This window comes from Eptatretus burgeri, chromosome 2 (genome assembly GCF_056783735.1).
Source record: "Eptatretus burgeri isolate ZD-2024b chromosome 2, Ebu_testis_v1, whole genome shotgun sequence".
Taxonomy (NCBI): Eukaryota; Metazoa; Chordata; class Myxini; order Myxiniformes; family Myxinidae; genus Eptatretus; species Eptatretus burgeri.
In genome coordinates, this window is record NC_140962.1 from 151,485,388 (window position 1) to 151,512,011 (window position 26,624).

Here is a 26,624-nt window from a genome sequence, read left to right on the forward strand (position 1 = left end):
TTTTGGGTGTGGGGGTTTTACTCATTTATTTTGTTTTGTTTTTTTATCTTTATAAATACTTCCATTTACTTGGTTGGAGTTTTATTTTTATTTATTTTTCGAAGTTATTAATGAATTTAAAATCGTTCATGCTTCTTGGGAAATCGTAAGTTTGCAAGATAATTGAAACTGTTCATCTTCAATGAATCTTTCGCTCGAACAAAAAAAAAAAAATTAAAAATTTTCTTTAAAGTTCTGAATCAAAAACAAAGGTTCTGTAATATTAACAGGGAAATAAAGAATTGTGGAGACAAAATACTTTTGTCAATTTCAACTTAGTTTTTAGAGAAAATTGTGAGTTATTTGAAAAAAGTGCAAGGGTGCCAATATTTTTGGCCACGACTGTGCGACGTTTGGACATCTTCAGTTAGATGCTGCACGTAGAGTTTTACAAAACTGGTACTGGCAATTCGTCAGATCCAGAAATTATATAATCGACACAATTTATATCCTTCACATCATACGGTATGTGAATATATGCACATGTTAAATAGTTTGTCACATCATTCCATGTAATGTAAAATTTGATTTCAAGATTTCTCTCTTTCTCTCTTTCTCGAGCGGGATGGAGGGGAGGAGAGAGGTAGCGGGGTGTTTTTATATTATCGTGTTTTAATACAGGTTTTTGTATTATTGCCGTTTCTTTCTCCTTTTGTTTTCATCTTGTGTAAGTTTTGATACGCCAAATGCAATTTGATGGATGGCTGCTAAGAAATGCATGGAGTGATACTTTCCAACTTTTATTTGGGCCTCTGTCTATTTTTGCCTTCTTTGTGAACATCCTTTTTCATTGTAATTGTGAAGCTATATTGCTTGCACCAAAACATTATTCCTTCCGGACATTCACCATGTTCTTGTTGCCCTCTATTCTCTTCTGGCTTCTTACCTCGATGGACAGGAGTGAAGCAGGCTTGCTGCGAGTTCCTGGAGAGCCAGCTTGATCCCTCCAACTGCCTGGGCATCCGTGAGTTCGCTGAAGCCCACAATTGCCTCGATCTGCAGCAGGGAGCTGAGCTTTTCAGCCTTAAATTTTTTCCTGAAGTGGTTCAAAACGAGGAGTTTCGTTTGCTGGGGAATAACGAGGTGGAAAAGCTGATATGCTGTGATGAAATTCAGGTCAGTGGTCAAACTTACCCCACCCAAACAAATCATGAAAATGTGTGCACACATGTAGGTTAAAGGTAGTAGGAAATAGGAATCCAAATTAACTACTGCATGTGGAACCAGTGTTCAGACAATTGGATTGTCCAGGTGGAAGCGATGTTGAAGCTGTTGGATCTTATTAAAAGGAAGTTCTGTCTCATTGAACATCTTGAGCAAACCCATTTTGAATCGATAGGAAAAAAAAATGTTAGAAGGTGCAATTGGGATTGCTTTGTTAATTCTTCTTTAGAGTTCTTGGATATGATTAGATACCTCAATATCAAGTCAATTGAAGTTTTTGATTTTCCAACTTTATGTACAAATTTGGATTTAGTCTGAGTGAGGGAGTTGTTGCTGCATGTCTGGATATGTTGGTTAGAGCTGGACAGAACGGCTTTCGTACAAGTGTATGTCATAAAGTTGTTGATTTCAGTTTCCCTGTAGTCTTGTACACCTTTCTTGGTAGCATTGTACCAATTAAAATGTGTTACAATGCCGTTTCATCTCGGGTACTTAGATTTGCAAGAATTTGTTCAGTGAAGGATGATTTTGTGGAACGTGCTGAGAAGGTTTTTTTCCCCATCATGTGAAACAGAGGATATTTGGCTTTGGGCGTGGGGGTGGTGCTGTATTAAATTAGGTGGGGTCTAATGCTAATTTCTTCCAGTATGTGATTGCTCCCTGTGACCTTTTCCTATGTTTTTGCATTTCAAGACGGGCGATTAAAAAGGAATCGAGTCCTTAAAACAACAGCAAGCAGGCGAAAACCCCGCCTCCAGGAATGACAACGAGCAAACCATGCCCCTGAAGCGGATGATTAATGGGCATGACCTCACAGAGGAGGAGAGAGTTAGGATCGGAGTAGGGACATGAGCGGGAGCGGGGAGAGAGGTCCTGTGAGGTACGTGCTTGGAGATGGAGGTCTCGTGTTGCTGGCTTCCCCTCGACATGGTGAAGAAGGCTGCACGATTCTCATGTTCGTGCTGAGGCGGATTTGCCCACGTGATGGAGCAAGATGCTAGCCATTGACTGTTAGGCTGGGTCGTATGAGAACGCACCTCGAAGCCTCGTGTTGTGCCATCAGGGAAGAAGACAGCGCCATTTTGCAGTGGAGTGGCGTTGGCAGGTGCGATCGTGAAAAGAAGCTGTACTGCGGTTTCTGAGCCCTGGTGTTCAATATCACCACCCGAACTACCTCCGGTACGCTTCCTGCCCAAAGAGCAGCTTGGCGCCATTTTTGGGCGCATTTTTCCGCGCAGTGATGACACGGTTTGGCGAACCACAAGCTCCAGAAACTCATCTCTGGGCACACAGCTTAAGTGCCGGGAGAAAGGGAGGATTTTTCTTTAATTTATTCTGTCCCTTTGTCTGTATTAAAGTCTGTGTGGAGGCTCCTCAAATAGGAATTCAGTATAGCCTCACATTCTGTTTTTATTATTACACTTTGAATTATCACCGTTGTAAATATTTGATTTATTTTCATTAAACCCCCGTAATTATTTAAGTTGCTTGTGTTGTCTATTTTTCGTGGGTTTGAGATAAACCCCTTGAGCTGTGCTTCCGTCTGTTATGTGCCTTTGCCGGCTTCCTTCCTGCGCATGCGATAATCTCCAAGCGAGAACTGTTTGGCTATCCGTCCAGGTAGGAGCAAAACCCTCTGGATACAACAATATTTATCGATGTATTTTGATTAAATGTATATATACATATATATATATATATATATATATATATACATATATATATATATATATATATATATATTTATTTTAAAAAATACATTTAAATAAGCATTAAAATAATTTATTGGTGGTTGCTGGGATATGCGGTGCAGCATGTTAAAATCGATTGTTAATGACAAGTTTGAATGTTTTTGAGTCGATGGAGGTGCTGTATGATGGACATGTCTGCAAGGAAGTTGTGTGTGATTAATGTTGTTAAAATATAGGAAATAATTAAATAAGTTTGAATAAGGATAGTGCAATGCTGTGTTGACTGACTGTCTGGACACAACTTTGAGGTTGTAGGTTATTTGATGTTGAGTAATCTATTGATGTGGACCTGCGACCAGGGTTGTGGATCCGCTGTTTGGAGATGTTCTGGGCTGAAAGGATCGAAACCCCGATGAAAAACGGTGTCCGGGCATTTGGGAAATCAGTCAATTGCTGATTTAGTTAAGGTTATAACTGCAAATAAAATTGTGTGTGTGTGTGTGTGTGTGTGTGTGTGTGTGTGTGTGTGTGTGTGTGTGTGTGTGTGTGTGTGTGTGTGTGTGTGTGTCCTTGTCCTTAACTCCAAAATAATGAAGCCTAGCAGGCTGGAACTTTTCATGTTTACCAAGACAATGCCAAGGAAGAGCATGAGTGAAGATTGGGTGTTTGGATTAATTAAAACGCCTCTTTTGATGATAATTAACAGCTTTATTTAATTATATACTTTATCAGGCACATCCTCAGCTTACTATCTTATCTTTGCGGCCTGGCGTCCTCGAGCGAGCGGCTTGCGCCTCTGGCGTCCTTGAGTGAGCGGCTCAATACAGTGCAGCACTCTCCTCCCACACCTCTCTCTGTCTCTGTCTCTCTCACTTTCGCTCCGTGTTTCTGGACATATCCAGATGGTGGTTATGTTTGGGCAATGTTTGTCTCTGGACACTTTGGCTCCGGATCCATCCGGGTGGTATGTATGACCAGACAGGAGCTTGTCTACGGACGTGGCCGGATGTGAGTTTGTCTCCAGATGCGTCCGTGCGGTGTTTGTCTCTTGGCAGGGTTTATAGTATGACCAGTAGAAAATGGATTTCAGACATTATTTTGTTTCCATCTTCACTGTTATTCTATGCAGAATCATTTTGATGAGACACGATACGATGAATCGTAAATAACACTCCACAGCACGTCTGCCGACCCCACCTCTCACCTTACACAGTCTTCCCTTCCCCCTCGCTCCCCCTCCCTCCTCTCTCCTTTCCCTCCACATCTGCACTCTCCTCTCTCCCCCACCTCTCTCCTCCCCCACCTCTCTCCTCCCCCACCTCTCTCTCCTCCCCCACCTCTCTCCTCCCTCCCCCACTTCTCTCCTCCCCCCACCTCTCTCCTCCCCCCACCTCTCTTCCCCCCTCTTTTTCTCTCCCCTCCACCTTTTAGTATTCCCGTCAGCGAAGCGACGGGCGGTATTTGCAAGTGATGTAATAATGTGAGCAGAGGCATATCTGGTGACTTCATGACATCGCAGAGTATCCTTCTGGGTTTTTTTTTTAATGGAGGTCATGTTTCCACCCCAATCTCTATCCCGTCTGTCTGTGAATAGGATACCTCAAAATGTTATGGATAGATTCAGACAAAATTTGGTGGACAGGTTTAGTGCATGACAAGGACAAATTGATTTGAATTTGGTGAAGATCTGAATACAAGAATTTTATCAATGATTCTTCATCATTGAGAGAAAGCGCCAACAATATGTAGCACAATATCTCAAAAAGTTATGGACGGATTCAGATGAAACCTGGTGGACAGTTTGTGTGTGTGTGACAAGGATGGATTGATAACATTTTGGTGAAAATCCAGACGTGAGAATTTTTTGACATCGATGCACCTTTTTTTATTTTTTGTCTTTGACAAAGGTGCCATTAGTGGCTGGACATCGATACACTTGCTCCATCATATATAGACTCGTATAAAAGCCCGTCAAAGGATGACGGATTGGAGTTATTTTATTCAAGATATTCAATGAGACTGGAAGATGTGATATTTTGTAGCAAGAAGCATTATTTTAAATCATTACATATACAAATGTGACCCTATTTTCTTTATCTTTGGGACGTTTCGTTTCGACGGTGCAGCCTCGAGCATGCCAAAGTCTGAAGCCTCGGCCTAGTGTAAGGTGTGCTTATATCTTCTTTATTTGACATTCTATGGACGTAAATGAACACTCTTTTTACACTGCGTGTGTTTCACATCATGTGCAGCAAATTTCACCTCCCTCCGCCTTGTATTTATTGTTAAAACGCTCTGTGCACCACCTTTGAGACCCAGTTGCAAGTCCACCGTCTGCATTTCCAATAGAAGAAACGTAATTACTCTTTTATGAAAAATGTTTTTCAAGGTTTTTTTTTTGTTTGTTTGTGTTTTTTTTTTTAATCCTGAAAAATAGACCGTCGTGAACACACAGTCGTGGTAAAAAGATTGGCCTTTAAAACCCTTCTTAAATCGTCCTTATGAAGGGGGACAGACAAAAACATGCTTTGGTTTATACAGATATATTGGAGCTGGTTTGCATCAGCAGAATTATGGGGCCAATTAATTTTCTCAACCAAATGTTGACAGAGGTATGCTCGACACCCTGGGAAAGAAGACGAAGCAACGTTTCTGCCGTGACCCCTTGATCAAATGATGAGGACCTTCTGGTTTCGAAGAAGGGCTCACACTCTAAATATTGATTCACTTTCCTATGGATGTTATGCCTCAACATTTGGTTAAGGAAAATTGAATTGCCTTCACCCTTGACCTCAACCAGGTTTTGGGTGAAATGTGTGCTCTTTGCAAATGTGCAAGTCTTCCAAAGCAAGGGAATTGATTGGAGTCATGTGGCATATATAGTGTTAAAGAAGAATCAGGACTGAAGAATTTGCGATTGCGTTACGAAGATGATGCACCTCTGTGGTGACCCCAGGTGGACTCTGAAGAGCCCGTGTTTGAAGCCGTGGTAAATTGGGTGAAACATGCAGAAAAAGAGCGTAGCTCCTTCCTGCCCGACCTCCTACAGTACGTTCGAATGCCGCTGCTCACCCCACGCTACATCACCGATGTCATTGATACCGAGGTGCGTCATGGAAATGGGGCTCGTTTCATCGTCATTCTTGGTCAAAATTGATTCCGCCACAACCATCCGCGTATGATTCTTGTTGTAATTATTTATTTATTTATCTGTAGTCCGAATGCCTCAAAAGGGGGCGATGTGGATGTTGTGTACGTGTTTTTGCTCGCAGCCATTGATTCGGCGCAGCTTGGAATGCCGTGACCTTGTGGACGAAGCCAAGAAGTTTCACCTCCGCCCAGAGATCCGAGCCCAGATGCAAAGCGCTCGAACGAAGCCTCGCTTGGGTAAGTTCTGCCTTAGCAAAATGTGGAAACAACAATGACGTTTTGTCTCTTTATAATAAGCAACCTCACTGCAAGTGATATTGCTTTGTTGTTTGTGTGTTGATTGTATAATGCTTTGTCTCTGTTGATGGCCTCATTTCTCCTTTTCCTGTCCTGTCGGAATTATTATTATTGTTGCGAATTCACGGCCGCTGGCGTGCGATCGGCCGCTCGACTCGAATGGCGGCCGCCTCGCCCACCGGAACGGACAATTCTGTCGTGACCCTCTGGGAACTATCGCCGGAGCCAGTCACGGGTGGGCCTTTCGACCTCACCACGATCGTGCCAATCGGCCACCCGCGTAGGATAGGGTTGTTCGCCAAACTCGACCTACCTAAGTACCCACGCGGATGGTAAACCGGGCGATTGTACCTCGCCGCAGGTCGACTCTGGACACGAACCGCTTAAGCGATCCGTTCCGTGCTATCAGGATAACCGAGCGGTGTTATCGTCAGCCTCGACGGTTCCGATTAATCATCGGGCGTATTAAGCCCACTACGAACCCTTTACGTGAAGCAAGATGGAGATTCAAATGAAGGAAAGGACGCAGCAAAACTGGGAACAATTCAACATAATGCACATTTATTACCCAGCCCACGAAGAGCACACATATACAGTCAAACAGTCAGAATGCACATATATCAATTTAAAACAAAAACAACAATGCAGAGCTACGACCGAATACGCGAACACACGGCAACACTTTTTCAGTTTTACTTCACAGACGGCGCCGACACACATTTACTCAAAAGCAAAGGAAATGAGCCACCCTCATAGGCAAGGGGGCAGACGGGCCCATAGGCCAATTTGTGTGCGCGGGACCTGAAGGAGCGGTCAGGTCCGCGAGACCGGGTGGGTCCTACCCGCGTCCTCGTGACAAGCCGCAAATGTGGCTGCCCGGCGGTGCCCCGACTTCGTGTTCCTTCGCGGGTTTTGTTGGCACCGCTTGGAGTGGGGTGGGAACGGGGCCCCCTTTTTGCACTATCTCAGCGCGGGGGAAAGGGGGGAATTGTTGATGTCCTGGGGGAGGAGAATGGCTGGCTGGCTTGGGTCCCACGACGAGCGATCCCACTGCGACCTCGTCGCCGACCGCCGTCTTCCCTGCCTCGGACCCGAGCTCCTTGGCTTCCTCCCACAATTCTACTCAGCCGACTGCAGAAACCACCTTGACGCCTTCGCCTCCCGACTCCACTCCGCTCTCCAACCCGACTTGACTGCCAAAACTCTCTGCTTTCTCTCCGCCGCTCTTCCAAACTGACTCTCTCTTCTTCTCTTTGCGCTCGGCGCTTTATAGGCCGGCAGGAGAACCCATATACAAATTTCCGGATCAGGATGAGCTCGGGGGCGGAGCCACGCTCGTAGATTGGACGGAGGAAAAGGAGCGTGAATCTCCCCTGATCCTAGAATTTGCATATTTCTATTTCACACGGGAGCGCCTGGAGGCGGGGCCAAACCGCTCCGCGCTTGCTGATTGGACGGATCAGAAGTGGGCGTGTAGCATTCTTGATCCGAATTTTCCCTCGGAAAGGCAGCTTTTTGCACTCGCGGCTCGGTGCATATCGCTTGAACGAGCCCATGACAGCGCGACGCTCAGGGTTCACAGGTAATGCGGGAATGGCCATAGAAGGAGAGAGGTGAGGGTGGTGGAGGGTTTTTGGTGGTGGTTTGATGGTTATGGCGGTTGATTCAAAATAAAGAGAGAACAGAAAAACTCAAAGCATCGCAGCCCGAATGAATCACATACATTCCCTCTAAACAACGGGTTTGGGGCTAACTACACATGTACTTAAGAGATATCTCACCTATGGGACCTGAATGGTGGTTTGCGAATTTCCACAGCCGTAACACTACCCCCTCCCCTTTTTACAGACTCGGCTCGAGTCGTCAAATTCTCCTGTGCTATCATGTGTAGTTCTCCCCTAGTACGTTTTACCTTCGGATCCCTGAGTGCGACATTCATGGTATTCGTGTCCCCAAAATAAATAACTTGAGGGCTGAGTAACTAACTACACAAACCCACTCACTCAGACAACTTGAATAAAATTGCCGGCGCAAGGCAAACATGCCGGGGGCGCACTCATATGTACAGTACATCTTAACTTACAAATTTTACACTAAACCATGGCCCAGGATCAATGGACTCTGCAGGGAGCAAAACAAACATCAAAAGAAAACCGGTACACGGGCCGCCACTGCAGGCCCGTGTTGTAGCTGCCAACAGGACAGTTCTTGCAGCTTGCAAACTGTTGCCTTGATCCTGGCGCACATGGCAATGAACAAGGGGCGGGGAAAAGCAAAATTGAACGGGGCTGGTGAACATGGGCAGTGGGCATGGCATGGCATTGGTGAGCAGGCAACCACAGCCTGCAGAACAAGGCCGTTGCAGGCAAACACAGCTGGCAGACGAACTGGCCGCCACAGGCCATGCAGCAAAACAACAGCTGCCGATGAAGTGGGCCGGCCTTTGCCTTGCAGTGGAGGTTGGTGGAGGGAGTGCGGTGGTGCCGGTCACTCGGAAGGTGGGCTCAGACCTACCCAACGGTCTCCCTCCCAACCTATCACCTTTGCCTGTCACTGTCTATACCCACCCCCTTCATTTGTAAAACCCAATTTAGCCCCAGCTTATTTTTTTGTAGTTTTTATTTTCTTTTTATTCCTATACCTCCCACTATAATTCGTCCCCTAACCCCCTTTTATCGTCCTTGTTCGGCTAACCTATCTCGTCACCTAGCCGACTCCCAACCCCTACATTCCCTTCCCGGAGGGGAATGAGGGAGAGCTAGCGTCCTGTGTCGAGGCCCAACGAAGCCTCAGGATGGCCTCCCCAGACTTCAGTGATCTAACCCAAAGTGCGTCCAGCGGCCCACAACGAGAGCGAAGGGATAGATGGTGTGGAGGGGTACACTTCCTAATCTACCCAAACCATTATCTCTTAAACTACCCCAGGGCTTTCAACAAGCGCCTCTCGCTTAAGCTATTGGTTCTAAAAACCCAGATTCCCGTCGCCTGTGTTGGTGTCCTTACAATTTCGGGCCTCGCCCCCCCCCCCAAATTTTCTTTCCGTGCCCTCACACGGTTTCATGACTGGGACACGTGGCTCCACTTGGCAGGCACTACCCTCTGCCGATTCTCCAGCTATGGCACCCCCGGGCACTACACTGCCTCCGAGCCTACCAGCTCCCTAAACACCGGGGAGTGCCCTCCATGGCGACTCCCGTGAAACGCTCACGTGGCAGGCTGGCTTCCTGGGCCCCTTTCTGAGGGTCACCCGTGCCCACAACACTGCCCACGCGGCTAACGCCCCCCCGGGCCCCCGCATCATGCGGGCGCACCCGTGCCCACTACGCTATCCCGACCCCCCATGGGCCCTTGGCCTACCACGGCCGACTAGCCCGGTGCCCGGGGTACCCACTCAGCGATACTCACCTTTCGCAGCAACGCTCCCAGCCCGTCAACAGGGCTCCTGCACCCCTCCAAATGGGTTTCGATCCTACTTTCCCACCAACAACAAAACGACTTCCATTTTTGTTAATTTGACTAATCCACTAACTCAGTCGACACTGACCCCGGGTCCCTTGGGCGGAAGTCACTCCTCCCCCCAATCACTTATCGCACCATGCATTCCACATTCGCTCCATTCACACAGACCCACTGGCCTCACTCACCCACCAAGCACATGTACTCACCTCACAACTCTTCAACACACACACCGCTGAATTCTGCCATCCTTCTAACTACCTCCCCTAACTAATTCATGCTCCCACGTCATCCCTCACACTATAGCACGTTCCTTTTAACACGACGTAGCTCAGCTACGTCCCCGCTACACATCCAAAGTCTGTCTCTGTCCTCAAAATGTCCCATTTTTCCAACCTAAATCTCAACTACAATCCCTCTAACTAATCCATTCAACGGGCCCCATGAGGACTTACCCCTGCCCCATGGAGCCGGTCTAACTAACACTAACCCTTCCCCCTAACTAGTGTCCATCCTGTGCCCTGCAGGGGGGATCATCCACCCCTTGCCCAGGAATCCTGTTCACCCGAAAGCGAGGCTTGCTGTTTTTTGTTTTTTTTCATCGCGTAGCACCAGCGCGGCAACTCGCAACCTGCGCACACCCGCGGCAATTCACAGCCGCGCACCTTTGGCGTGATGTCATGGCAGCTGCTCGCATCCCTCGTCCTTCTTGGACGGTACCATCCGGCAGGGATTCACCCTCCTGCCGGATTCCAACCATACACGCAGCCATGACGTCACCCGGCGCATAAAAAACAAAAAAACACAAGCCTCACGTCTCGGGGTTCCCCACGCGAACACATGTGCTCTGCCCATTGGAGCTTAACACACACGCCCGCGTGGAGAACCCGTCCAGTCCAAATCCGTAATCCTGCCTAAACTTTGTCCGTCCGCGGGATCGGCAACATCCACCGCTGGCGTTTCCGGACCGGGCTTCACTCCCGCAAGCGAGCACGTGGCAGCCTCGTGCGTTGCACAGCACGGACCTCGCGCTCGCTGCTGGGTGAACCCGGCGCGATCCCCAAAATAGCTACGGCCGCTATTCGGCCCTCGTTCCTCTGTCGCCGTCGTCATTCACTCCACGCACACCTGCGTGTTACGACGCACAGACTCCACTCCATTAAACTTACATTCACACCGGGAGACGCGGCTGCATGCTCACGCATGCCGACCGTCATCTCCCTTGCACACAGCGACCTCACACACCTCACCATTACACTCGGCCGTTCACTCGCACACGCGGTGACACACACACGGCGTGCTGGGAAGCACGCATCCTGGCACACTCGCCGCCACACCACTCACACACGGAGTCGCTTCCACACACGGGGGCGCACTCACACCTTTCACCACACACACAGGGACAACCACACTGGGGATTTGTGCCACCCCAAGGGTTTCCGGGGCCTCTATACCCCCCCCCCCCAAGCTCGGCGTGCACCCGTTCGCAGCACTCCTCTCCTCAACTCCGCTTGGCACAACCGAACCCACCTGGTCGTGATCAGCTTCGAGGGGGCAAACTCCCTCCCCTCGTTCCTGGAGGAGGCCATCCAGCTGCTCGCACCGGGTCACGACACATTCCCGAGCTCCCCTCATCGTCCTCCACTAACTCCGTGTGTGTGTTCTGTTCCTTTAACCCCGTCTTTATCATGCAGTCTCTCCTCTATTTTTTCTATCTCCCGAGTCTCTATACATTTTATTTCTATTGTCTCTTCGTGTCTATTAGTTTCTTCCTGGATCTTTGTCTCTTTTGCTTTTTCGGACGTCGTCACCTCGTGTCTCGTCTTACACGTTTCAGTCACCCGGGCTCCCGTTATTATTTCCACTGTCTCCATTTTCAGGGTTTGCCCTAATTGTTGTTTCATCTGACGAGTGATGTCAATCAAGTCCCGCACTACGAACATTATTCCCCGTGGTGCTGTCACACATCCCACCTCATTGTGCTGTTCCATTTCTTGGCTCCTTTTGAGCCGTTCCTCCTCTCGGAACTTTCTGAGTTCTTCATTCTCCCTCCGGAGTTTTTCAATCCCCGTGGACGCCAATCTCGCTCCCCGTTTTAGTTGTTCAATTTCCAACTCACATTGTTCTTGTTTTCTGCCCCACAGTTTCTCCTGCTCTTCATTTTCCAATCTCATCGTTTCTTTCAATTCGCTCATTTCCTTCCTGTGTTTCATTTGCTGTTCTCTCACTACCCTTCCTTGTTTCCTCTCCTGTCCTTCCTTCTCCAGTTTCATGGTTTGCTTCATTTGGTTAATCTCCTTCTTGTGTTTCATTTGCTGCTGTCTCATTACTCCTCCTTGTTTCTTCTCCTGCCCTTCCTTCTCCAGTTTCGTGGTTTTCTTCATTTGGTTAATTTCCCTTTTGTGTTTCATTCGCTGTTCTTTGTCTATCTCTTCGCACTCCAGCCTTGCCTTTTCTTCCAATTGGTCAACCTCGGCTTCATGTTCCTTTTGTTTTCTATCCCATTGTTCCTCTCGTTCTTCCCTCTCCAATCTCGTTGTGTCCTTCAATCTCCTGATTTCTCCTTCCTGCTTCATTCCTTGCCCCTTCAACTTCTCCTCGTATTCCAACCTATTTTTTTCGTTTTGTCATTCAGTTTCAAATTCATACTCTTTCAGTTTTTTATTCCACTGTCTCTTGTTCCTCGTTCTGCAATCTCATTATTTCCTTTAATTGACGGATTTCTTTCTCCTGTCTCAATCCTTGTTCTTTGTATTTCCTATTCCACTGTCTTCCTTGTTCCTCATTCTGCAATCTCGTGGTTTCCTTCAGTTGCTTTACCCCCAAATTGTGTTTCCGTTTTTGCTCTTCTAACTTTTTCTTCAGCTCGCTCTCCACTTGTTCCCACTTATGGATACTCAACTCTATTTTCCCTATTTTTTTCCCTTTAATTCTTCCTTTAATTGTTTTACTTCCAGCTCGTGTTTCTGTTTTCCTTTTTCGAGCTCGGTCCTCCATTCTTCTTCCAATTGTTTCCGAAGCCCGCCAATGTCCGGTGTAGGCGCGCTTGACCTCGCCTGCCATGCCCACGTGGTTTGAAACGATTGTTGGGAGCGCTCGCCTCGTGTCGCGCCATTCGCAGCGCCATAAATAGCCGCTCGCTCCGTGCTGCGCTGAGGTGTGATCGCGCCGCCATTATGTGACCCAGTTTGCCGGCAAAGTCCGTGCTCAGAGTATGAGGGTGAGCTCCCTCATGATTTAAAATTACAAGCAGTACCATCCCGGGCCATGGATTCTACATTATAACACATATTCATTTCTACCCCCGGCACCCGCTCGCCTTGAGACTCCATCTTATTTCTCGTAAGGGGTTAATTTAAATCGCTCGTAATTTGGAGGGAATCGGGGGTCGCTCCTCTCACCCCCGGACCGATTCCCCGTGAATTTAGCTTGGAGGCGGGAGGGATTCGAATCCCACTCCTGGACACCAGTGTTGCGACTTCTTGGCCGTGTGACTCGAATGGCGGCTGCCTCCCCCACCGGAACGGACAATTCTGTCATGACCCTCTGGGAACTATCGCCCGGAGCCAGTCACGGGTGGGCCTTTCGACCTCACCACGATCGTGCCAATCGGCTACCCGCGTAGGATAGGGTTGTTCGCCAAACTCGACCTACCTAAGTACCCACGCAGATGGTAAACCGGGCGATCGTACCTCGCCGCAGGTCGACTCCGGACACGAACCGCTTAAGCGATCCGTTCCGTACTAGTGGGATAACCGAGCGGTGTTATCGTCGGCCTCGACGGTTCCGATTAATTATCGGGCGTATTAAGCCCACTACGAACCCTTTACGTGAAGCAAGATGGAGATTCAAACGAAGGAAAGGACGCAGCGAAACGGGGAACAATTCAACATAATGCACATTTATTACCCAGCCCACAAAGAGCACACATATACAGTCAAACAGTCAGAATGCACATATATCAATTTAAAAGAAAAACAACAATGCAGAGCTACGACCGAATAAGCGAACACACGGCAACACTTTTTCAGTTTTACTTCACAGACGGCGCCGACACACATTTACTCAAAAGCAAAGAAAAGAAGCCACCCTCAGAGGCAAGGGGGCAGACGGGCCCGTAGGCCAATGTGTGCGCGGGACCGGAAGGAGCGGTCATGTCCGCGAGACCGGGTGGGTCCTACCCGCGTCCTCGTGACGAGCCGCAAATGTGGCTGCCCGGCGGTGCCCTGACTTTTTGTGCTCCTTCGCGGGTTTCGTTGGCACCGCTTGGAGTGGGGTGGGAACGAGGCCCCCTTTTTGCACTATCTCAGCACGGAGGAAAGGGGGGAATTGTTGATGCCCTGGGGGAGGAGAATGGCTGGCTTGGGTCCCGCGACGAGCGATCCCACCGTGACCTCGTCGCCGACCGCCGTCTTCCCTGCCTCGGACCCGAGCTCCTTGGCCTCCTCCCACAATTCTCCTCAGCCGACTGCAGAAACCACCTTGACGCCTTCGCCTCCCGACTCCACTCCGCTCTCCAACCCGACTTGACTGCCAAAACCCTCTGCTTTCTCTCCGCGCTCTTCCAAACTGACTCTCTCTTATTCTCTTTGCGCTCGGCGCTTTATAGGCCGGCAGGAGAACCCATATGCAAATTTCCGGATCAGGATGAGCTTGGGGGCGGAGCCACGCTCGCAGATTGGATGGAAGAAAAGGGGTGTGAATCTCCCCTGATCCTAGAATTTGCATATTTCGATTTCACACGGAAGCGCCTGGAGGTGGGGCCAAGCCGCTCCGCGCTTGCTGATTGGACGGATCAGAAGTGGGCGTGTAGCATTCTTGATCCGAATTTTCCCTCGCAAAGGCCGCTTTTTGCACTCGCGGCTCGGTGCATATCGCTTGAATGAGCCCGACAGCCCGACGCTCAGGGTTCACAGGTGATGCGGGAATGGCCGTAGAAGGAGAGAGGTGAGGGTGGTGGAGGGTTTTTGGTGGTGGTTTGATGGTTATGGCGGTTGATTCAAAATAAAGATAGAACAGAAAAACGCCTAACTCAAAGCGTCGCAGCCCGAATGAATCACATAAACTCCTCTAAACAACGGGTTTGGGGCTAACTACACATGTACTTAAGAGATATCTCACCTACGGGACCTGAATGGTGGTTTGCGAATTTCCAAGCCATAACATTATTATTATTTTTCAAATTGGGCAGATATCTTGGCTCATTGAAGACCTTTTAATGATCAGGCAAGAGAGCATTCGCACTAACATTTGGGAGAGAAGGTCACGTAGGAGGAAGCACTGACAAATGAAGAGTTGAAAAGCTGAGAAGGAAACGTAGGATTTCACATAAGCTGATGAACTGACAACTGTCCTGACTGAACAGGAAATAAGATTCGACTGAAGATGGTGATGCAGAGGGGGAGAGGAAGGTGATTAAGGAATGCAGATGAGCTGTCAAATTTGTTCTGCATATTGACCAACAAGGAGTGGGTTGGCCGATTTAACTAGTTCAACTGAGCGGGGCTGAACTGCGGATGGATCGTGCAAAGTGATGATTGTGTAAGATCTCAAAGCAAGTAAATTCAAACTTTTTGAAATTGACTTGTTGGTCTTGGCATTGAGGACTTTCAAAGTTCCATGACTAGCGATAAGGGTGGGATTTCTAAGGGAGCTTCAACAACTGTAAGAACGGTTTGCTGAAAAGGGTGCTTGCTCTAAAATATCGTGTGTGCCAGGTAAGGATTATTATCTAAAATGGCTCGCAATACTTTTAAAAGAAGCTAAAAATACTTGGAAAAGTAACTGAGACAAAAGTACCTCGACACAACGAAAGACTTGGAGAGCTTGCTGATCAGCTTTCCAAAAAAGTTGATCGATTGCAGCCCGCGCTGCAACAACACCTGACGATGTGGGCCCACGCAAGGCTGTGGATGGGCGTGTTCTACCTGACCTCCTCAATCATTCCTGTCAGTGACTGGCCTTTGAACCTTGCTGGATTACCTTGTGTGAACATGGCAGACTTGGTTATTTATGTAAGATGTTTGCAATTGGAAAGACGATGCCATCATTACCAATATTCAGGCAGACTTCCCAGAGAGAGACACCGTATATGGTTTGGCTGCCTCTTAATACCATCAATGGGAAGGTCTTATTTAGGGCTTGTCAATGCACAGGGTAAATTTTAAATAATTTTACTATTGATCATGTTTGGGAGGAGGAGTGGGAGGTTTATGAGCTGTGAGGGCCGTTATAAATATTTGATTTTTTTGTGGTTTGGTTGCGGGACCACAAGAGAAACTAAAACGACACTCGGTGGAGCGCATACCTCTGCCAGGCTGAAAGTTTACGTTTTGTATCCACCGATGGGCCGGATCTGCATCTGGACCTGAACTAAAATGTAATCGGCTTGTTCTTGTCACCGACCCAACTCGTCCACAAAGTTTCATCCGAATCCACCCACAACTTTTTGAGATGTCATGCTATATGTATCGTTTTGGGTCCGATCTCTCCATGGTGAAGAATCACTTTAAAAATTTCATATCCGGATCCAGATTTTTATTAAAATGTAATCAATCGGTCCTTGTCACATACCCAATATGTTCACCAAGTTTCATCCAAATCAAATTTTTTATGGCTACATGGGCAGTGTGAGCACTCCTCATTTTCATAAATGCCAAGGTGAGCCAATGAAAAAAGCCAAGAATTCACAAGGTTTTGGAAAAGCGATGATAATAGAAAACCTATATGCCAAGAAAACCAAGACGCCAAGGTGAACAACGAATAGCCAAGATCTTGTGAAAAAGCCAAGGAGTGGTCACACTGTACATGGGCACACGTGGCGAAACTGCAAACGCCAACTTGTGACGCTGGTTATCCCTGCACTTCCAAGAATCCTTTTTCTTCTTGCCTTATTGATTAGTCATCAGAGCAAAGATTGGTATTTCCGACAGCGAAGTGACAGGTCTTGTATTCGAGTCGACTGGTAAAATAAGAAGTGTGTGTGTGTGTGTGTGTGTGTGTGTGTGTGTGTGTGTGTGTGTGTGTGTGTGTGTGTGTGTGTGTGTGTGTGTGTGTGTGTGTGTGTGTGTGTGTGTGTGTGTGTGTGTGTGTGTGTGTGTGTGTGTGTGTGTGTGTGTGTGTGTGTGTGTTATATCCATTGCTACTGTTGGCTTGCACTAACAGGCAATTATAGAACCTCGACTCATCTCATCCACGGATATTCCTCGTCTTTCCTATATTTCCGTGAGTCCGATTTGCATTCAGGAACAGAATTATTATGGTTAACCATTTTGAAATGATCGCTCGTTCATCGAAATGCTGAAGACTATTGTTATGTTTGTGGGGGTAGATGGAGAAATTTCATAGTAAAGGGAGGATTGTGTAGTATAGCATGGTCCGTGGATGAGTAGGAGACATCTCAATGTAATTTAAGTCGGGAAACTGTGAGCTTAAGTTGTTATGTGTCACCACATTGGGAGTGGTGTTGTGTTTTCTAGGTAGGGACTAAGGCTAATTCTCCCAGTATGTGATTGTGATTGCCCCCTGTGACCTTTTCATACACTTTTACATTTACAAGGTCGACCATAAAAAGACCACGTAAAAACGACAACATACCCGGCAGACTAAGTCCCGCCCCTCAGATTATGAAACCGGCAGGCCACACCCCCAAGGCGGATGATTGGTCGGGATGACATTAGAGAGGAAGAAGGACAAGAGTGACAAGAAGGTGCAAGAGAGACAAGAAGGCGGTTGGAAGCAAAGCGTGAGACTCTGGTCCCTCTCGGCACGACGAAATAGCAGCGTGATTCTCGTTCGTGTTGTGTGAATTTGGTCGCTTGCTCGAGCAAGACTCTCCCCATTGACTTCAGCTGGGTCATGAAGTTTGTACGTTTTTGAGGAGAGAAGAAGAAGGGCACTTCTCTTGGCCTTGGCTCTGAGCCTCAGCAATCACTTTGTTGTATAATCGAGGAGAAAGGCAGCGCTATTTGGTGTGTGTGGACCTGGAACTTAAAGGGAGCGGTGTGGAAATCTCGATCGTGAGAAGGAACTGTACGGCGGTTTGTGGTTCCTGGTGTTGAAGACGGTCCGCTCTAATTGCCTCGTATGCATGACCGCAGGGAACGACTTCATGCCATTTTTCTGTGCGTTTCCCACGCAGTGGCTTCGGGGCTCTGACTGTGAGGCTCCTAAAGGGTCATCTCTGGACACAAGCTGAGTACCGGCATAAAAGGAGGAATTTTTTTTATTTTATCTTTCCCCTTGTCTGTTTTTGTGATTGAGTGGAGGCATTTCAAATTAGGATTTAGTTTGACCTCACGTTTCATTTTCACCCTTGAGTTATTTTCATCATAAATCTTTGATTTATGTTCATTAAACCATTATTTGTTAGAATTCCTTGTGATTGTTGTTCGTTGTGAACTTGTGTGCTTCCCTCTGGTACGCGCCTTCGCTGTCCTCCATACCGCGCACGCCATAACCTCCAAGGATCTCCGTTGTTCGCATCCATGTCAAATCATTCGGCTTTCTATCCAGGTCGGTGTTAACTGCCTGAATACAACACTATGTTTTAAAGACCGTTTGAATTACAGATTGTGTGCTGGTTACGGCAGGGTAGAAGTGCCCGGTGAGCAGAATCGAGTCACTGAACACGCACACAGCGCACGCGCAAAAAAGGCCTCATTGGCATTGGCATGTCATTTTGAAAGTCATGTGTTCAGATTTTGATTTTCTTCTTGCTTTACAGAAACTAACAATAGCTAACTTCTGTTGACTAAAGTTTTGAGCAAGTCCCCTCTGTTTTTGAAGCCTTGGAATGAGATTTCGTTTGTTTGTTTGGATTGGTCCAAATTTCAGAGCCGTGACAGTTTAAACGAGAGTGTATATTATTCATTCACATCTGTCGATAGGAGCCAACGAGGTGCTGTTGGTGATAGGTGGGTTCGGGAGTCAGCAGTCTCCCATCGATGTTGTCGAGAAATACGATCCAAAGACTCAGGAGTGGAGCTTGCTTCCGGTGAGTTGTGAATCTTCTTATCTTGTATTTCAGTTTGTGGGGAAAAAAAAGTTGTAGGTTAAAATAAATCTCACACTAGAAACACCTCAAATCTGTTCAATATTACCCTCAGGTGAGTTTTTTTTAAATCTTCTTGTTTTTTTTTTTTTAACTCGCACTTTTCTGAACACCCTGCATTTTTAAGAGCTTCTAAGCCTTCCTTTAAATTAGGTTGCATCTCTCTTAAAACCCCCTTGTACAGAGCATCGCCAGAAAGCGTCGCTACGTGGCGACCGTTTCTCTCAATGGACGTGTGTATGCCATTGGTGGTTACGATGGGCGCTCGCGGCTCAGTTCTGTGGAGTGCCTCGACTTCACTGCTGACGAGGATGGCGTGTGGTACTCTGTGGCTCCCATGAACGTCAGACGGGGTTTGGCAGGCGCAACAACGCTTGGAGGTGTGAAGGTCTTCTGTTGATTTCCTTTTAAATGCGGATTCTTGATGATCGGAGATTTGAACCAATTTGAATATTTTTTTGGGGGGTTTTTTTCTGTTTTTGTTTTGCATCGAAAGATTTGCATCATTAGTTCTTGTACAAGACTGGCATTTTGCAAGACCAGCACCAACACATTTATTACTCTAAGCACTGGTTTCAAAGTGCCATGATTGGGGGGAAAAAATCGAATGACTAGCATTCTCCCAGATTCAGTGCCATTGCAGATAGAGTGTCCGCTCTGAGTCTGAGAGGTCAGTGATTCAATTCAGACCCTGGCCAAGTCATATGAAAGACTAAAAGTGGTATGTGGCTTCCCCTCTTGATTTGGGCACAAGAAATGGATGGCCGTTGTCTCACAAGGAGCTCCGCCGCCCTTTGACAGGTTTTGTTTTTAATCCTGCTGGTTGTCCATATCATACACCCTCCTCACCAATAAACTTTGTGGGGGAGACTGTTTAGTCACCGACAACCCGACCATGAAACAGGTTAGTACAGGTTTACATGGTACCTGGAGCAAGTCGCAGATCTAATCTGGTTTGACCTTATTGGTAGGGGGTGAAAACATTTACAGGCCACTGTAAACTTTCTATTCCACCTGATATTCTGTTTTGCTTGCCACATGCAGACATGATCTATGTAGCGGGAGGCTTTGATGGCAGTCGGCGGCATACAAGTATGGAGCGATATGATCCGAACATTGATCAGTGGACCCTGGTGGGAGACATGGCCACAGCACGGGAAGGAGCAGGCCTGGTCGTTGCAAATGGAGTGACCTACTGCATGGGTGAGTTTCCTGTGAATCAAAGAGATATTTATTTTAATTATAATTGTCAATTCCTCAAAAAGGTCTAACACCATCTTCGGTGCAATTTGTGTGATAGCTCATGTGTGTGAATGCAATGTGATATGTTTCATTGGAGATATTTTCATTATTACGATATTTCGGTTTTATTTACCCCCATCCCCCTCCTCCCAATCCCCTTTCCAGCCTCTAAGTGAGTTTTACCTTTGGTGGTAACCTATGATAGAGGGAATTGAGGGATAGAGGAGTGGGGTTCAGAACATTGGGGCACATCTGTGCAAAATTGCTACCAAAGGACCACCATTTGAAAATCCCCCTCCTGACACCAATTTGTCACAACACCAATCTTGCCCAAAAAGACCATGCCAAGTACTGCCCGGCGATTAACTCCCTGGATGCCAAAAGGAGGTGTTACTGTGCACATTTGGTAAGTCTCGGTGCGAGGTTTTCTTCCAATGAAATAATTTGATTTGTGTGCCAAAATGTTGTGCTTATTTCCCAATTAACAATTTTATTAAAGCTGGAGATGGCAAACGTGACCAAAAAAAAAACAGTTATGTAAATATAAATCATGAACTTAATGATAAAGATATGGGGAAAATAAAGTAAATAATTTGAATTGGGTGCCAACTGCAACGAACTGATGGTGCCACTTACCTAGACAAGAACTGAATCAATGCCCATCTTGATGCTAAGTCTTAACACCACAGACTCGCACAGTGAAAACAGGATGTGATAAGGGGCAAGGGGAAGGGAGACAGAGGAGGTTGTGTTCTCCTTTATTTAGGTGTACGGATTCTGACAGTCAGGTGAGCACGTCTGACGTGGAGGAGGGTTTGTGCAGTGTGACGCCAAGCTGTTAGATGAGTTCAGATGAGATGGATGAGATGAGTTCAGCACGCAGACTTCCACTTGGTGCTTTCATTTATACTGGCACTCAGCTCTTGCGTAGACTCTACACCCAAACTGCCTTGGACCCCTCACTCGCACTGACGCCAGCTCCATGCTACTCCCAACTGCAACTTACGCTGCAGCTTTTTCTCCCTGGCTTAATGGGCTTTGCCCTTTTATCGCCCAATGGTTACGTCGTGATATCTGCGACCCTTCTATTAGCTGCACACTTACCACGTGGTCTCTTGGCGAAGAGCACTGGGAATGGTGATGTTCTGTGCCAAAGGTCCCGTCCTTTCAGGCATTATTAACTCCATAGCACATGGCCAGGAAGTTTAACAACATAGAAAGTACAAAAGGCAAGCACACGATGGGGGTTTAAGGGAGGTGGTGGGAGTGGGGGGGGGGAGGTATTGAATGGAGAGGTGTTGCAGAAGAATACAGAAACAAGGTTTTTAGGGTAACAGGGTTCTGTACAAATGATCCTGTCATCACTAATCTGCGATGTTACAGGAAATCTTAATTACTTCGTCTCCAGCATGATTGTTGGATTGAAGTTTCACATGACTGCTTTGCCAATTTCTACTGTGGGTGTTAAGCCTGTTTGTGTGCTTACAGGAGGATATGACGGTATCAACATTTTGAACTCTGTGGAACGCTTTGAACCACACACGGGCTACTGGTCGCACGTTTCACCTATGTCCACCAAGCGTTCAGGTGATTTGCCATAGTCGTGTGCCTCCACCTTTCAGGTGTCTTTGGTATAATTTGCTTGAGTGTGTACAGCTCAGTGTACACTTGTACACCCTGTTTAAGTCTCCATGTATAAGTTACCATTCAAGTAATGTTTCTTAAAGTCTATTCTGTGTGGTGTAAACACCGAAATCTCACACCAACATTTTAATCCTTTTTTATTAGCCCCCCCCCCACCCCGCCGTTGGACTTACTCTGAAATGGGGGCTTATGGATCTGGTCTCGATTTTCGTGTTTGTGCGTGCGTCCGCAACCATATATCGGACATGTATGGACCAATTTTAATCATACTTGGCCCAAAGACAACATATGACGGTGTACATGAAGCACATCATTTATTTTCACGATGTGATCAAATATGGCCGACTGTCAGCCATTTTAGTTGATAAAAAAACTTGATGTTGAACACGTCCTCAACCATTTCTGGGAGTTACATTTACCGATGTTGTTCAAACTTGGTGGACAGTTAATGAATGATGGCTTACATTTGCACGTCATTTTTTTTTTCGATACCTGATCCGAGATCGCCAACTGGTGGCCATTTTTAGCTCAATGTCCAGTTTAGCTCAAGAACCGCCATGCAGTACCTTCATCAATTGGGCTACTATGGGAGAGCAGCTCAGAGACCAGCCTCTTCTTAGACCAGCCTCTTCTTAGGCCAGCCAACATTCAAAGGAGAAAGAGTGGGCAGACGAAATGGCCAACAAACCCTTGGCGTTTTGGCAAACTGTCATTTTTTTCCCGGTGAGTCCCAATTTACTCAATTTTCTGACGGTAGAATTGTATGGGTCTGGAGACTGCCCAGTCAAGAGCTTTCTTTGAACGGATTGCAGCCAACTATCAAACACGGTTGTTTTTCAGTGATTGTGTGCGGAGCAATCTGGAGCACTGGTCGGTCAGAGCTTGTGGAGTGTGTTGGTAACATCAGCTCTACGATACACATTTCTATCCTTGAGGATGGACGTCTCCCTGTCTTCTCCACCGGTCAGATGGTCGAAAACAACACTTTGTTCATGGAAGATGGAGCTCTAGCCCACACTGCAAAAAAGACCAAAGAATGGCAGGACAAAAATGGGATCAAGCGACTTCCATGGCCAAGTCAGTCTCCTGACATGAATCCAATTGAACACCTCTGGGCCATCTTGCATCAAGCTGTGCAGAAGAAGTCCAGAAAACCAACATCAATGGGCAGAATTGCTAAACCTTTTGCGTGAAGCCTGGGCAGAAATCCCACAAGAGAAAATTTCGGAGCTCATTCGTTCTATGCCTGAAGAAGTAAAAGCATTGAAATCTGCAAATGACAAGTCGACAAAATATTAGTGTATGTATTAAAAAATGGGTCAAATCTACTTCAAATGTTAAATAAATAAATTCTTTAAAAACCATGGTGTCTATTTACTTCTGTCATGTGTCTGAACATGATTGCACATGCATGTACTTCACCTTGTTTTGAGATCTGATCAAAGATGGCCGACTGGTACACTGGCGGCCAGTTTAGTTGTAAAAATCCGATGTTGAACACGTCCTCAACCATTTTCCACACATGCATTTTTTTGCATTTTTTTTTAAAACAATGTCGAGGCTCATGAGAGCTCGCACACAGAATGCACAACAAAGAGAGCAGGAGACGAGAGGGGCAGGAGAGGGAAGGAAAAAACAGTGGGAAACAGAGACGTGAGATCTGTGGATGGGAGAGGGATGAGGCGCGGTACACAGGATAGACAAGATGGACACAACATGGACTTTCAGGTCCTTACACGACAAGGACTTTCAGGAAGGAAAGCAGGGAATTTCAAGAAGGTGGGTTTGGGGTGGATAAACGGGGGTAGAAAAGATAGTGGTTTTGGATGGCGGAAGATAAGAGGTGGTGGAGAACAGCTGTTTTGAAAACCTGGATAGAAGAGTAGGATTGCAGAGAGTGTTGGGAGTTTGTTCCAAAGACAGGAATAAAAGGGTGAAGGTGAGCAGTGATTCTTCATTTTGGTAGTTTTACCATAAGGGGGTTGCTGGCAGACATTGAGCACCCTGCGGAAATGTGAGGGCGACATATCACAGACAGAGCAGGGGTGGCGAGGCCGGAGACAGAAAGACAGAAAGACCAACGACCTGCCTGCGGTGAGAGACCCAAAGACAGCCTCATCGTGGAAGATATCAATGATCCTAAATGCCTTCGTTTCCACAGCGTGAAGCCGAGAAAGGTGGGAGGCAGGAGCACCAGTCCAGAGGAGAGAGAAGTACTCCATCAGGCTGCGGATGAAAGCTTTGTATGTGGTCAGGAGGTCAGGTGTGCCAAAGAAGGACTTTGCACGATGGAGGATGCCCAGTTGACGACTGGCTTTGGAGGCCGGCTTAGAAATGTGGCTTTCCCGGAAAGGTCATGGCAGATAGTGAGACCCAAAAGGTTGAATGAAAGGATTTATTTTAGAGGATTGTTCAGAAAGTACATGGGGAAAGGGGGGAGGGGGGTTCCAGATGGTCCTTTCGGAGAGGCATAGTGGGAGTGTGAGATTTGTCAGGATTGAAAGACGTATTCCACGTGTTGGGCCAGCTAGTGGTTTTATCCAGATCTGCAGAGAGTGAAGAGGTTGCTGCTTGCCGATCTGAGGGATGACAGATGGTACGGCAGAGGATGGAGTTATTAGCAAAGAGATAAAGAGGATTTTCCAGAGAGTCTGAGAGATCATTGATGAAAACTAGAAAAGAACAGGGCCCAGAACACTGCCTTGAGGAACTCCAACCTGGACAGGAAGAGAGGATGAGAGAACTCCATGAAGGGCCACACGTTGGCTGCTACAGGAGAGTAGTCTGCGAGCCATGAGTGGAGATGTCCTTGGATACCATAGGAAGAGAATTTGGTGAGCAGGGCAGGGTGCCAGTCCATATCGAAGGCACGCGATATATCTCGGGAGATGGCTCTGATTTCTTGTCTGGGATTGTTTGAAGAGCAGAAGCAACATATCCAGTGTAGAGTGACCTGGTCTGAATCCAAATTGATGATCAGAAATCAAGCCAATGGACAAGGGGAAGGATTTGATGTCTGAAGCGATGATGGATTCCATAATTTTCCTGATGATTGGTAGAAGGCTGATTGGTCTGTAGTTGCGGGGATCTGTTTTTGCACCTGTCTTATGCGGGGCAGTAATGTTTGCTGATTTCCAAGCAGATGGCAGATGACCTTGAGCAAATGAGAGGGTGAATAGAACAGAGAGAGGGGGTGAGCAAGAGCAGCAGAGCAGGTTTTTCGGACACGTGGGCTGATTCTGTCTGAGCCGGTTGCAGAATCTGAGTCGAGGTTGGACAGCAAGCTCTCCAGCTTGTCAGGAGAAAAGGACACAGAGGCCAGGGACAGTTGGGTGCCACTGGCTAAGGTGGGTACAGAAAGCGATGGGTTTGGGACACAAGATTTAGGAACAAACACAGAGTTGAGGTATTTAGCCTTTTCACATGCACTGTCAGCAGTGCTGCCATTTGATGTAAGAGAGGGGATGGAGGGGGATCATCCACCAGAAACATACTTGATTCGGTGCCACCATCATTTGGAGGAGGGAGAGAGGTTTGAGAGTTCAGACTTGAGATTCGAAAGATGTTTTCTGGCTCTCCTAATGGTGGACACACTTGTTCTGAGCTTTGTGTAAGTAACTGAGATTGCCTTCAGTTGGATTAGCCTTCTATGAGGCAAAGGCAAGTTGTTTCAGGACAACTGAAACAATTCAAAACAGCTGTTCACCACCACCTCTTATCATCCCCCATCCAAATCCTCGATCTTTTCTACTCCCGATAATCCACCCAAGCCCACCTCCTTCAAATTCCCTGCTTTCCTTCCTGAAAGTCCCTGTAATGTCCATCTTGTATTCCCCATGTTCCCTGCCCTATCCCTCTCCCTTCCACAGATCTCCAAATGTCTCTGTTCCCCACTGTTTTGTCCTTGCCACTCCCTCCCCTCTTGTCTCATGCCCCCTTGATGTGCATTGTGTGTTAGCTCTCATACGAGCCTCGACAAGGTATACAAAAAAAAAAACTGCCTCGCCACAAACTTCAGTGTACCATTGGCGGTAGGAAGGGGAGAACAACTGAAGATGAAATGGGATAAACCTGTGCGTGAGAGAGCAAGTTTCTTTGAAAGAATTCCCAGGACAAGTTGATGTCGGAGAAAGTAGAGATGGGAGACCAGTCCAGATGTTTGATGGCAGCTTGGAGACCCTGCCAGTCGGCCTCAGTGAAATACCAGACTCGACGTCGTTGAGGTGGTTCTCTAATAGCAGCCAGAGAGATGTCTACTTTGACAAGCATGGGGTCAGATGAACCGATTGGAACGGAGGAAGAACAGCAGATATTTTCAGGGAAATTGGTCAAATAAATTATAGCTTGCCCTTAAACTCCACAAAGTAAAATTATTAAAACAATGGGGACTGATATTTTATGCCATTTTTGCTTGTTAAATTTTATTTTAAGTTTCCATCCCGATTGCTGATGCTGTGCCAATAACAGCCGGGCTTTGTAACTCATGTAAATTTGAGCAAAAGTGATTGACTCTCCTGCGAGATGCAATAAGTCCGTCTCTTTCACTGCACATCAGGTGCTGGTGTCGCTTTGCTCAATGATCACATATATGTTGTTGGAGGCTTTGATGGTACGGCCCATCTCGCATCTGTTGAGGCCTACAACATCCGCATGGACACTTGGACCACGGTTACCTCCATGACGACACCTCGGTGCTATGTTGGAGCTGCTGTGTTGCGTGGACGTCTCTACGCCATTGCTGGGTATTTTGATCTTATGCTTTTCCCTTTTGTTCGCTCTCGTGGCCTTGCTTTTTGAAGCTTGCCCGCATTCCTGAGTACAAGTTGAAAAGCAAATATTTTCTTTCTTAAGCACATAGCTTGATGTTTGCAACATATTGACAAGGAAAT

General features: G+C 47.0%; 1 protein-coding gene across 5 annotated transcripts in view; it reads left to right on the top strand.

Annotated features, from left to right (window-relative positions):
- KLHL12 (kelch like family member 12) overlaps positions 1-26,624 on the top strand; it is a 38,986-nt gene that overhangs the window by 9,427 nt on the left and 2,935 nt on the right. For 3 of the 5 annotated variants that reach the window (XM_085855158.1, XM_085855175.1, XM_085855183.1), the window contains exons 4-12: positions 938-1,155; positions 5,021-5,056; positions 5,851-6,000; positions 6,167-6,281; positions 18,686-18,792; positions 19,034-19,229; positions 19,894-20,052; positions 21,580-21,678; positions 26,291-26,477. In XM_085855158.1, the coding sequence (XP_085711284.1) occupies positions 938-1,155; positions 5,021-5,056; positions 5,851-6,000; positions 6,167-6,281; positions 18,686-18,792; positions 19,034-19,229; positions 19,894-20,052; positions 21,580-21,678; positions 26,291-26,477 (1,267 nt within the window). The remainder of the gene's footprint in view (positions 1-937; positions 1,156-5,020; positions 5,057-5,850; positions 6,001-6,166; positions 6,282-18,685; positions 18,793-19,033; positions 19,230-19,893; positions 20,053-21,579; positions 21,679-26,290; positions 26,478-26,624) is intronic. The other 2 variants (XM_085855167.1, XM_085855191.1) reach the window with 2 other exon arrangements.